Source organism: Lutjanus erythropterus, chromosome 4 (assembly GCF_056507025.1).
Source record: "Lutjanus erythropterus isolate fLutEry1 chromosome 4, fLutEry1.hap2, whole genome shotgun sequence".
NCBI classification, from domain to species: Eukaryota; Metazoa; Chordata; class Actinopteri; order Lutjaniformes; family Lutjanidae; genus Lutjanus; species Lutjanus erythropterus.
The window spans coordinates 26,975,575-26,989,346 of NC_139320.1; the positions used below are offsets into that span (position 1 = coordinate 26,975,575).

Genomic DNA, 13,772 nt, shown 5'->3' on the forward strand with positions numbered 1-13,772 from the left:
AAGAATAATATTGGCAGAAATGGAATCTAATGTTCAGATATCACCTCTAAAAAAGAATAACTGAGTTTTCGTTCCTTAGAATGAGCTGTTTATATCTACAGAGGCCACAGGTTCTCTTCCATGGAGGCCATCATGTTACACTGAGCTTCATGGCCTCTCTCTTACACGGTCAGAGAGATAGGGTGCAGCAAGCTTTATTCAGTTGGTTGCAGTCTGCAACTAAATCCTACACACTGGTCCTTTAAATATCATATTTTTATGGTATCCGGTCTTTAGACGTTACAGTTGGCACCTTTGCTATGGTTGGATTTGCTTTCTATGTGCTGCTGTTAAGTCTCATTGCTCCAGTTAGCAGGTTGCTACTTTTCCAGCCAAGTATGTTAATAAAGTCTATTCATCGTACAGGAAGTGTGGTGTGATGTAATTTACTGACATTTTGGGAAATACGCTTATTCACTTTCCTGAGTTAGATGAAAAGATCGAACCACTTTCATGTCTAAAAGGTAAAAAAAAAAAAAAAAAAAAATGAAGTTCTTTATTTATTATTTCTTTCAAAAGACAAAAGAATAATAATGCCTTCCCGCCTCAGCAAAGGTAGTTTTCATTTTTATCATGGACCGTGTTTACATGCAAGTCCTGGTTCTGATCTTATTCAGGATATGATGTTTGCATGGAACAAGAGAAACCTGGTTATTAATATCCATATATAGATGATTCTAACAGTATCAAGGTTTCTGATCATCTCTGTGCAGATGTAGTTTAATCTCTCACCATCTCAACCACAGTCGATTAATCGATTAATTGTTTTTTGTCTTAAAATGTAAGAAAATGGTGAAAAATGTCAATCAGTGTTTCATAAAACCTCTGATGTCAAATGTGTTGTTTGACTCACAACCCGAAGATACTCAGTTTATTGTCAGAGAGGAGTAAAAAAAACAAAAAAGAAAATCACATATAAGAAGCTGAGATGAGAGAATTTTTACTTTTTTTCTTAAAAATTACTCAAAACAATTAACAGATTACCAAAATAGTAGGTGATTAATGTAATAATCAATTAATAATTGATAAATTGGTAAACACACTCAATCATTAATATTACTGGAGAAACAACTAATGAAATGAACTGAGTTGAAAATAAATAAATTTTATTGAAATAGTTTAAAGAAAAAGAAGGTTAAGGTTAAGAACCACTGGATTAAATGAATAACAAGATATAAATTGTTAATTTGTGAACTTTAGGGGTGCTGGTCATTTTGATGTTTAGACAAAGCCAGACTAGCCGTTTTCACCTGTTTTGTGCTAAGCTAAGCTAACTGGCTGTAGCTTCATATTTAATGGACAGATTTGAGAGTGGTCTCAGTCGTCTTATCCAACTGAGCCTTTTTAAGCAAACACACAGAGCAAAATTATAACTCAAATTCTGCATCATCCTGTGCTGCTTTAGTGTGTAAAGCTACGATGGTTTCTTTAGGACATTTTAGTTCAGCCGAGCAGCTCTGTTTAATCAAGCACAGATCAAAATTCTTGGAAAACGGGGAAAAAAACAGGATAAATAGGAAGGCAATCCAGGGACATGAAGAATATAAGAAAAATGATATTGTCAGTGAGGAAGGAAATATTAAAAAGCATTTATCTTAGAGGCCAAATCATTTAAAAATACACGTTTCGACCACTGTTACATCTACAAATGTAAATCAATACAGTTTTTAATATTTCTGTCCTCAGTGTTATTATTTTTTCTTGTATTTTGGAGGGCCAGGATTTCCTTCCTGTTTACGTAATCAGCTTTGTAGGTCAGCAGAGATCTGAAATGTTTGTAGATTGAGAATAATGTCCATTAGTGCGCCATTTCTAGGATGTGAAAGTAATATTTGTAAAATATACAAGATTAAAGAAAAAGTTAATATTTGGAAGCTCTGTGAAGAGAGAACAGGTTATGTTGAGCTAGTGAGGTGGAAAAAGTCTCACTTAGCTGTCATTTGTAATTAAAGAGGCTATTGAGCTGTTCATGAAAGACAGACATTGCTTACAGTGTAGTGGATGGCATTTCAATTAGCAGACCCTCTGACTGTCATTTTCTCTCACCGTCTCTACAACAAAGGACGTGTTTTTTCCTGCGATATGGATATCCTCCTCGCTCGTATTTACTCGTTCCCCCTGCCGTGTCTTCTCACCCAAGAGGCCGCTGGTATTACTGTCATGGTTTATGATGCAGCTGTCCAAGAAAAGGAGCAGGGCTGTATATATTTTCAAGCAGCCTTCCCCACAAGCTTCAGTTGCATTTATTGATGACATTTTGATGGCATTTGGAGAAAGTGTAAATTGCGCGCTCTTTCATGGCTGAGCAGATGGCATCTAGAGAGTATAAAGTGTGGATTAAAGGATCCCATTGAAGCCCCACTTATCACACCTTCTCTTCACACACACACATGCAAAATACCTCTCTCATTATTTAATATACATTCTCTGCTTCTCCTGCCAACAGATGTATCCTGAGCTCCAAATCACAAATGTGGTGGAAGCCAACCAGCCAATTCGTATCGAGAACTGGTGCAAGAAGGAGAAGAAGGTGTGCAAAGGGCATGCCCATATCGTGGTGCCTTACAAATGCTTAGGTAAGCTTGTACACTAAAGTGGCTTTTACACTGGACAGGAACCTACTTAGGCCCACTGATATCTGGCTTGTATCTTCAGTGAGAAAGGGTTCAATCAGCATTCAATGCCAGGTCAAATGACTCTGCAATAGTCAGGGGGTTTTATCGGCTCCAGCTCCGATTAGCAGTGAAACATGGCACCCAGGTGATCCATGGTGTAGGGCTGCAAACTGTCAGCTCTGTCCTTAATCGATCATTGGTAAAATTCATGATCAATTAATCAATTAATCTTTTAATCAGACTCCACAACAACAAGTTTTATTTCCGCAGCAACATGTTCCATGTTCTCTGACAGCGTTACATACACCTTCAGAAATAAAGCTGTTAACTAGAACCATATATGGTTCTTCAGCTTGTCCCCATAGGACAACCATTTTTGGTTCCTGTTAGAACTTTTTATAAAAGCTCACTTGGAACAGTCTCAAAGACTTCTACCTAGAACCCAACATAAAAGGTTATATCTGGAACCATCTGTGAAAGATCTCACCTACAACCCTCTGTAAGAGGTTCTACAGAGAACCCTTTTATAGTACAATGGTTCCACCTACAACCCTCTTTGAAGGTTCTATCCACAACCTTTCTATCTTTCTAAGCAAACTAACAAGAATCCAACCCGGGGGGTTCTACCCAGAGCCTTTTTATATTCCAAAGATTTTATCTATAATCAACTAGAGGGTTCTACCGAGAACCTTTTTATATTATGGTACAAAGAACCAGGATTTCAACAATCCTTAAAGAATTCTTTCTTCTAAAAAAGGTTCTGTGGATGAAAAGGGTTCTTAATGGGATCCTTAGTCTTACAAAGAACCCCTTTTGGAACCCCTATTTCTAAGAGTGTAGCCTGTGAAACATAAATAGCAACATTTTTCAGATGTTAATTTGATAGTAGATCGATTAAATTTTACATGAGCCATCAAATTTGTCTACTGGCAATAGGAAACGGTCCAATCTACTGTTTTCAGCGGGTTTTGTCACGTTTCAAAAACCTGCTTATACATGCTGATTTTGGTGTAAAAAGGGTATCACATCAGGCTGTTGTTTTCAATGGGAATAGGTTCAATCGGCATTCATTCCTGGGTCAGTGATGGACACATGACACCTGGTAGGACAAATTAATTTTCACCCCTTTGCAGTGGCAGCACTGAAGGCTTGCCGCCTCCACTGATAACTTCTGAGACTCTTTCGCTCCTTTTTCATAATTATGTGCTGCTTGGTTTGTCTCAGCCCAGCACAGCAGAATTTTATTTTCTTATCTAAAAGCTTTTATTTTGAAGCATCAAAATCGGGAAATGTTGTGTTTTCATCAGAAGTACTTAAACACAACTCCTATGTGACCAAAAGCAAAAATAAAGTAAAATAAAGCAGATACCTGAAAGTACAAACAGCGACGCGGGAGAGAAACTAAACTTTAAGCCACAGAGATTCAGTTAGAAGCTACAAAAGCACTGAGAGCTGAATACACAACAGACACATCTTTCTGTCTGCTCTCCTGCACATAGATGAGTCTCAGCTTTTCAGCACACATCAGAAAAAAACTGAAGCTCGTCTGGCGGTAATAGGGAAAAAGATGGATCACCTATTTTAAGCAGGTTTACCAGAAAGAAAAAAAAAACTGCATACATGCATTAATTTTTGTGTTAAAATGGTCGAATAAGTAGTCGAAGGGCTGAGATAAAACCACTTAGAGGGCTATGAGTGGTCCTTCATATCAGGTATTATTTCTTCGTCCCCCGTCTCTATGGTGGCCTTTCGATCAACATAGGGAAAGAAGAGATTATGATACATCTTAGCCACGGGCACAGGTGACAGAGAGCAATATTAGAGTCTGATTCAGTTGACTAATCCTGGCCTTGAGCTGCAGATTGAGCAGATCCATGCCGGATGGGAGCTAATGTCTCTCAGAACGGATGGTTAAGGGGGTAAAGCTATTATTGCTGGGGAGGCTTGTTGAGCAATAAAGCACAATCTTATTTCCCCCCTCAGACAGTGGCCATAAACTCACACAGACACACAGGGTCAGCACGAGGGAGGTCTGCGAAGAGGCCTGGTTTATTACTCCCCATTTCTCCATTCGCCTGTGCCGTCACAAACACCTCTCTGCCTCCTCTGTCTCCTGCAGCATCACTGTAATCAGCAGTGGCAACATGGCTATATTCTGCTTTATTAAATGTCAGATAGAGCCTCAGACGTTGCAGGCCACATGCCTCTGTGCTCCCTAACTTACAGAAACACAGCACACTCCCCCTGCTGCCTCTGAGGATTGCAATAACAGAGAAATAAGAGTTCAGAAACATTGTTCCTCTCAGTCCTTGTGAAGTTATGTCAGGAAGGAAAAAACACCTTCCTCTGTGCTGCAAACACATCCCGGCACCCTTCCTCTGTCCGAAAGCCTCTTGCTGATTGAGTTGTGCCGCTTTCCGGGATGAAAAAGCTATTAGCAGTTCCACTGGACTGTGAAATGGGCTACTATTCAGGAGCATTTTTGGCAAACGCAAAGAGGAGGCTTTTGGGAAATTCATGGGACAGCAAACACCACAACTGGAGTGTCCACTCGGCGGAAGAGACAGGAATACAGATGAGAGAGCTTCGCATGCAGGATCAGTCTCTAAATTTCCCCCAGTTTGCTCTCATCGCGGGCTACATCCACACCGCTATGTTTTCATTTTAAATCGCTGTAAAACAATCTCCGTCCACCGTTTCAGGAATAAAGTCTGTCCATACTAACCAGCCTGAAAACGCAAATGCTGGTATAAACAGGAAGGAGTCAGATACCAGCACAAAAATGATGAGCGAAGGACCTCTTGTTCACATTCTCATATTCCATCACTGTATTTTCGACGTCCCTCTGTGTCTAAAGACAGTGGCTGAAAACACTAACAGCTGGCTAACCAACGCTAGCAGCAAACTTTCAAACACTTGGACATCAAAACAAATATATTATTTTCATGTACAGATACACATTTATGACTGAAGCAACTTCTCGGGGGAGTTGAGTTTTCCACAGTCTTCCCTCATCACCCAGGTAGTACAACATACATGCTAACTTTGGAAATAGCTGCTAGCTGTGTTAGCCATGTTTTGGTGTCCACACGGTGGTTGTCAGCAGTTCAAACCTGCCAGAATCAGGCTCAGCAAGTCTAAAAGGGATTCTAAAGTGAAGATCAACTTTTGATCAGTTGTTCACTTTCACCACAGACTGGATGAGTGCCTCTTTTTTTAATAAAACACCAGCAATGGTAACATCAGATAAAGCTCACTGGGTGCTGAGGCTGTTGACTCGGCTGATATCAGAGTCCAGTTTGGGGTAATGGAGGCACATTGAAAGGCAGATAAAGATCAGTTATGAACTGGACATCCACAGATATGAACTTTTAAACAAGCATTAAAACTAAGGTAGATAAAATAGTGTTTAAACTGAAGTGATCAAACAGACAGACTCACAAAGTCTGTTAGGATCACAGTTTGACGGATGAAAGACTCAATCAGGAAATGCATGTTTGTGTCTGCGTCATTGTTTCTAAAAGTCGACGTTTCTGCTTGTCCAGATCAGAAACTGTATATAGAAATGGATAACATGAGAACTCCTCAAAAATGAAGACAAAGTATTTTGATCACCCCCTGGTGGCTGGCTGCAGCACAAGTCATACATTTATTTATTTGACAAAATAAAGTGAAAGGGAGCAGACGGAAAAATGAAAGAAAGAAAGAACAACAACAATAACAAAAAAAGGGGGAGAACCAGCCCACCTGTTCCAGCTGAAGTTTAAGCCACAAGATTTTTTTGGTTGTCTGTTGTTTCTTCCTTTGCTTTGTGTACTTGGGCCATCGATACCTCAAGATACATGATATCTAGATACGTTAAAAGCGACACGTGAAGGGAGTGCGCGATAAATCCTGTGTCTCGGTTGCTGATAGGTGGGACCAAAACGTCAAAGTACACATAGAATAAATTTTTCCCAAAGATGATTTCTGTCCAAGTGTTTTTTGTGGTTTTAATTAGTGATTTTAATGCTATGAAAGGGGGAGGAAGTGAAGACATGGCATCCATCTTTATTTATGTCAATGTTTAGGTGTTGTAAAATGCCGTAGTAGTGTGGACACTTGGCCTGCACATACCAAAATGAATGCATTTTAAAATGAAAACATAGTAGTGTGAGAGCAGCCTTCCACTCTGAAGGCGTGTCTCTCTAACTACCTGCCACACCTGATGTCCTCTGTCCACTTGTCCAGCTGTTTCATTGATCAACAACCCCGGACCACCTCATTATGATTCAGCAACAGTTCGGTGACTGTCATTTAATTAAAACAATCCCATCACCTATTATAATTAAATAGCTTCATTGCTTGTTCTTGCACATTTTTTGTCATCATCGTTAAAGGTCTGCACTCTCGTGCCCCATCAAATGACGGAGGCCTCCTCTGCTGCTCCGCTGGGTTGCAAATGAGGAGCCTGAGCTGAGCGAACAGAGAAGACAGATGGAGAAGGAAAGATAAACATAAGGTGTTGGCGAGAAGGAGGCTATTGAGAGGGTTTCTGCTTAATTATGTAATGGAGCATGTTAGGGGCTTAATTGGAGGGCTCTGATCGTATGTTACGAGCCACAGCATGCCTCTGCCACCTCACCTCGGCACGCCTCACCTCTTATAGGCCATCATTCGTCAGGCTTCTCGATCATATCAAGCGCAACGAAGAGTGATTTTGAATTATTCATTATTTGTCATGTTCACATGTTGTACATGCACATCAGATATCCTTCCTTATAGACATCAGTGTACTTTAATTATAGTAGAATCAAAAAGAAGTGAAATAGACCAAAGGGAGGTGGGCTATAGCTTGAAGGATATGATTAAAAAGGCCAGACCAGCACCCATGTCAAGTTAATAGGTTTATATGAATAATGCAAGCACCGAGGAAGGAGCTCAGTGTAAAGAGAGAGAGAGAGAGATGCTGTTGTATCCCATCTCTCCGTGCAAAGGCTCAGTCACAGAGCCACAATCCCTCCGTGTTTCCTGTCCCCAAACAATGGCTCCGCAAATCAATGTGATTTTTGTTCCATGGCACTCTAATCCCTGCAGCATGATGTCTTTGTCAAACAGCAGAGGATTATTTTACAGACTTTTTTTATTTATTATTATGTCTGGTACGATGAGAACAGTCAGCAGCGGATGTGTAACTCGAGTGTTGGTTGGTGCGCGTGGCAGACGGTCTCTTAATAACTAAATTGTTGGGGGGTGGTGAAACTTTCTGGGACAACAGAGACGGGACAGCAGCTTCCTGTTGCAGCTTCCTGCTGGAAAAGAGCAGCTGCGCAAAGAGATCATTTTCTGGGTAAACACAGATTTATAAGCTGCTGTAACACTTTATAAGAACTATCATTAATATATTGGAAATTGTTTGATTCTGGGCAATAAATAGATATTATATCAATATCATGATATAAAACTAGAAACTATCTTTGATCTTGGACATCTTTGGTTCACGTTTCCTCTTCTGCTTTTTAAGGCTGCATTACAGTAAAGCGATGTAATTTTCTGAACTGGAGCTGTTCTGTTATTTGTATTTACCATGTAGTCATTATATCGACATTACTGATGATTATTTGTTAAAGCATAGTATCAGTGTCCAGGTATTACACTTAAAAAAAAAATTGATTTTGTCCATACTGCCCTACCGTCAGTTCTTAATATTTTATCTGATGTTTTTGTATTAATATTACTGCTGCATTAATGTGCATGTTGCATTTTACTGCTGTACCTGTTTAGATTGAGATAATTATCTTTTTTCTATACTGTTGGGTAGTTTAACCTACAGCAATGCATCATAGTCTTTAAGATCATCATATGTTGGCACTAATTGAGGATTTACAGTGTGATATTTTAGAGAAAATGTGTATATCAAGATATATATTACAGAATAGCCTAAAAAATTGAGATATTCTATAAATATATATATAACATACAACAACAGATATAAAACATATCACCCTGCCTTAGTAAATGAATTAATTTTTTATTGAAACAAACCATGACATGACAATTAATTGTTTGGTAATTATCAGTAATGCTATGATTTATGTTATTTTATTAGTTTGTGTAATACAGTATAATTATATATTTTATCATAGCTGATAAGACACGATCACAGTTCCATTCTAATTAAATTAGTAAACAGTTTATTGTTGCACACGTTGTAGTATTTTATATACTTACCAATTATTTTTTATTACAAAAAATTATTTGTAAACCTTCAAGAAATCAGAGAGACAAACCAGGTGTTTGAAAGTGTTGATAGTTTATTGTTAGTTCATAAACAGGATATAAACATTATTATAAAGTTTATAAAGTTGCAACCGATGATTATAATACCTTATACACTTGTATACATCACATATGCTACCTTATGTAAGTAGAATACTTATTTTAACTCAAAGCATGAACTTTTTCTAAAACTACCCAAGCAGTTTTTGGGCCTTTATTTTGAAAGTCCAACCTTATTTGGAAGGCTATTATAAAGCTATAACTGATATTTAACTTTGTAGTTGTTTAATAAATGGTTTATAAAGCATATATAAAAGTTTAATTATCTATCAATTTACCATTTATCTGTTAATGATGTTATTATCAAGAGTTACCAAATTTACTTTCAGTGTTTCTTACCTTATATGTAGAATTTCTTTGAAGGTGTGTAAAGGCACCAGAAAGATGCCAGTATGTCAAATACAGATGTTTTGGGTTTGTCCAGAGTGACAAGGGCACGGCAAAATAATGAGAAAATAAAGGAATACATGGAGAGGGCAGGGCCTCTGCAGATACAGACACCAACACACACTTCTAGTCGGTTACGAGTATACATTGTTTTTTTAGGGAAATGTTTTGGTTAGTTATCAGCAGTAGATCATATTTATTTCAGGCATATTGCTCTGATCTTGACCTTTGAGCTACTTTCCACCTCAGACTTTTTCAGGAACAAAGTATTTTAAGGAAGTGTTTTAATGGGGAGAAGTGGAATTTCACTAAAAACATTTACAGACGTGCAGTACTTTGCCTTTCCTGTTGACTAAGCATTGGATGTTGATTTAGTGAAGGGCAGGGCACGCAAAATGACAACTCCTGATATCATCAGAACGGCAGAGTCTTGTGTTTGCGAATAGGTTTGATAATGGATACAAACTCGGGCTTGTTTCAGAGCGCCACACCTCTCTGACTGTCAGCACTCCTTTGCCTCTGGAAATGTTTGGAAATGAGCCTGAACTTTGAAACTCGCCCGTGGACAAAAATACAGCTACATTCCTTCACAATTGCAAGATTATCTGATAGTGCCACAAATTTAACTTGTGAAAGGTTAGATAAAGGTAAGGCTTAAGGAAATAATACAGTGATGATTAAAGGGATAGTTCAGATTATTTAAAGCAGGATTGGGTGAGGTACTTATCCATAGTCAGTGTATTCCCAGCAGACACGCCCTGAGTTTGGAGAAACAGTAATAAAGCAACAGAAGGTATTTTAGTCACTTCAAAAAGGTCCACCTAAAAAAGCAAATATCAGCGACATCAAGTCTACACTGTATTTAGAATATTTTCACCACTTTAGGACAGGAAACCACTGTTATATAAGCCAACTAGCTTTCACTCTCACACTCAACCAAACTCCATTGGCAAGAACAGTAATTTTACCTTCCAGAACAAAGGAAGTGCTGGTCAACTGCTGCCTCGATCTGTTACTTTGTTTGTGTTGTTGTGTGACTTTGGTGAATCTGAACATACTTTTTAAGACACTGAAGTCACACAATAACACAAACTACCTAACCTTTTGAGGCAGCTCTAGACCTGCAGCTCCTATTTTTTGCCAGGTGATTTTTCCTATGGAGTTTGGTTGGTTTGGAGAGAGCGATATTTGGCTTATATAAGGGCAATTCTCTGCTGGAAAATGCTGTCTGACAGTAAAATACGGCTGTAAAAATATTCTACATATAGCACACACTTAAACGTATGTTGATTTTTTTAGGGTGACCTTTTTTTAGGTAGCTGATATCGATTTTGCTGCTGATCCTGTCCACAGTGGTTCATTGTTTCACCTCAGTGCTGGTACTCCTCTCTGTCTTTACAAATTCAGGCATGTGGACTGTCATCTACTGCAGGTAATACACTGGATATGGATAAGTACCTCATACAACCCCACTTCAAATAATCCAAACTATCCCTTTAAAGCTCAGGCGTTGCCTGCAGTTAAAATTATTAAAATAAAATGGGAAAGTTCTTTGTGTGAGCTTGAAGTCAAACCCAGGAGTTTTAATGCAAATGTTATTTCCTTTATTATGTAACAGCAATCTCCAGCTGCCTCCTGGTTTCAGTCACGTCTGCCTCATGTAATCCTTTCATGGTGGCAGATCAGATTTCATCCACTTTGAAGGCTCAATCCGTGATGTAAATGTAAACAAAAGGATGCACAGCCACACTGCCAAAAATCAAAAGCCTGCAACAGGAAACTGTACTGTTTCAGATGTTGTTATTGTGAAGCATCATTTTCAAAGATGAAACATGCTCCTCTCCCATACAAACATAGAATAAACACCTTTAACATGTAACAAACCTCACGCTTATCTCCCTCATCCCTTCCTAAATGCCATTAAGATTTGGCACCGTCTGCGAGATCAGTGACTAAGCTTTTTCTCAAACCCCCTTTTAACTCGTCTTTAATGATCCATTGGATTCTCTCAAGATGAAGTGCGTCCATCAGTCCGTGTTCAGATATCCCCAGAATGATTAAAATCGGGTCTGTGTGAACATTCAGTATCTTTGACAAAGACAAAGATGATATCAATCCTGTAACCTTGTAACTTGGGACAAAGAGTGAAGCAGTTAAGTAAATTACCTTCCCCAGAGTCCCATTTTTCACACAGAGGCAAGAGACCTCTGGATATATTTCACGTAATGTCTCCTTTTAATCATGTAATTTGTAGATGATTTTAAACGTGTCAGTCTGGCTTCTGATAGGCCCTTCTTGTTTTTGTTCCTGGATGGAGGAACGGTTATGCCAGTTTTGTATGACTGGATAAATGAGCCTGTTCATAATAAAGAGACAGATGATCTGATCTTTGTGATTTTCGTGATGACCTTTCAAGCTGTGCAAAGTGCAGAGGACAACAACTGTTAGCTGAAGAGGAGCAAAAGTTACTCAAACATACTTCTGATCTAATAAATTTGTTTTTCATACTGAAGGTGATTAAATACGCTCATCTTTTAGTATTCATTAAAATCTCAGATTTATTTGTCAGCCATTGCACCAACTTAATATAGTTAATAAGTTGAGCTAATGAGTCAGAAAATAAATTATTTCAAAGAAAGATGAGTTATGAGCCTTTAATGTGTATTCAGTTTTTCTGGTAAATATTTTTTATTATTAATGTTTGTTAATTAACTGGCCCCCTGGACTCCAGGCAAAGCAAGTTCAGTGTCCCTGACCGAGACTCTCTAAATCATTTTGTGTCTGAGTGCTCAGTTCTTTAACTCACTTGTTTTTTTTTATTTTTTGGTTGCTTATGTCTTGTAATGTAAAGTTATTCATATTTTAATTATGTTTTATAATGCTGTTAAAGATTTTTTATATCTTTAATGTTTGTCAAATTCAGGGTTCAACATTCAAAACATTTTAATTTTTTTTTTCATTTGTCTGGTTGGGCATGCGGGTCAGAAATCTATTTTTCTATCTTTATTTGTGATTATCAAACAACAACAAAGACTGAAGTTAATGGTCATGTTTAATTTAGGGCTGCAACATCTATAAAATGTCAGAAAATATTGAAAACTGTCCATCTCAGTTTGTCAAAGTCCAGGGTGATATCTTTATTTGTCTAGTTTTGTCAGTCCAAAACCCAAAGATATTCAGTTTAATATAACAGAAAAAAAGCCTTAAATCTCTTAAATTTAGAGGCATAAAACATTTTTCTGCTATTTTGCATGAAAAATGACATTGATTTGACAGTCAAGTGAATGTCTAGATCCACTAGCCCAACATGGCCTTTTACTTGCCCCAGTTATGCAGGCAATCCTTACTGTTGAGCCTGAATGGTTTCTCTTTATCATTCAGTGATTCATTTTAATTTGCCTCATAGTTAAGGCTGCACGATATGGTAAAAAAAACCAAATCATATTCTGATTATTTTGACAGATATTATGATTGCAGTGTGATTCATGATTAGCTGGAATGATCATTTTTGCATCAAAATTTCATCTCTTGGTGTCTGTACCAAACAAACAGGTTTTTTTTTTTTTGCAGTGTAGGTCATCTGTGCAGCTCTACAGTACTTCATTATAATTACATTTTGTCGCACATTTTGTGAAAAAAATGCAGCTTCTGTGATTTGGGTATTACACTTATACCTCATAGTTAAGTGGTGATTGAATCATTAAGTGCTCTGAACGAGTTATTTGCATTTTCAGATTTTATACTGATTGCACTGAATTTCATTACCGCAGACCTCCTTTAGAAAGCACTTGAAACACAATAGCCGTGCTGTCGACATCTTGGTTGGTGCTTAATTGAATTCCCCACCTCTCAGTACTGAAGGTACCGTCAGTGCATTGGGTGTATTCTTACCTTCACGCTCCCTGGATGCCTGTAGTGCATCAGTCTGGGCACCGGAGAGCGTTCGCGAGGGTGTCTGATAGACGGAAGGTTAAAGAAAAGGCGGATGAATAGAGTAGGTGGAGAGGAGGTCACAGAGAAAGACGAGGATGTGCCCTGCTCTAACACACACACGCACACTTTGCACAGCTACACACAGAAGGGAAACACACAGAGAGGGGAGTGCTCGTGAGGCACAGCTGCTCTCCAAACAACACCATCCATCACCCACTGCAGTGTGGCTGCATACAGGGTCTGCTGGAAACCCACTCCACCTCACAACCAGAGAGACCGAGCGCGAGTGTGAGAGAACAAGACACGGAGAGATGAAATAAAGAGCGAGTTAGCATCCGGTGTGCAGGATGTGGAGCTGAGGGTTACTCAGAGTCATGATCCCTCTGTTTCCCTGGATGTGAAGACAGGGAGACATTAGAAGCAGAGACGTGGGCATCAGTGCTCCAAGACATATTCACATCCTCTTACTGAAGCAAAAGC

General features: G+C 38.6%; 1 protein-coding gene across 5 annotated transcripts in view; it reads left to right on the forward strand.

Moving 5' to 3' along the window:
- Window positions 1-13,772, forward strand: part of aplp2 (amyloid beta (A4) precursor-like protein 2) — a 104,720-nt gene that overhangs the window by 47,976 nt on the left and 42,972 nt on the right. For all 5 annotated transcript variants that reach the window (XM_084717442.1, XM_084717444.1, XM_084717439.1 and 2 more), the window contains exon 3: window positions 2,486-2,615. In XM_084717442.1, coding sequence (XP_084573568.1) covers window positions 2,486-2,615 — 130 coding nt within the window. The remainder of the gene's footprint in view (window positions 1-2,485; window positions 2,616-13,772) is intronic.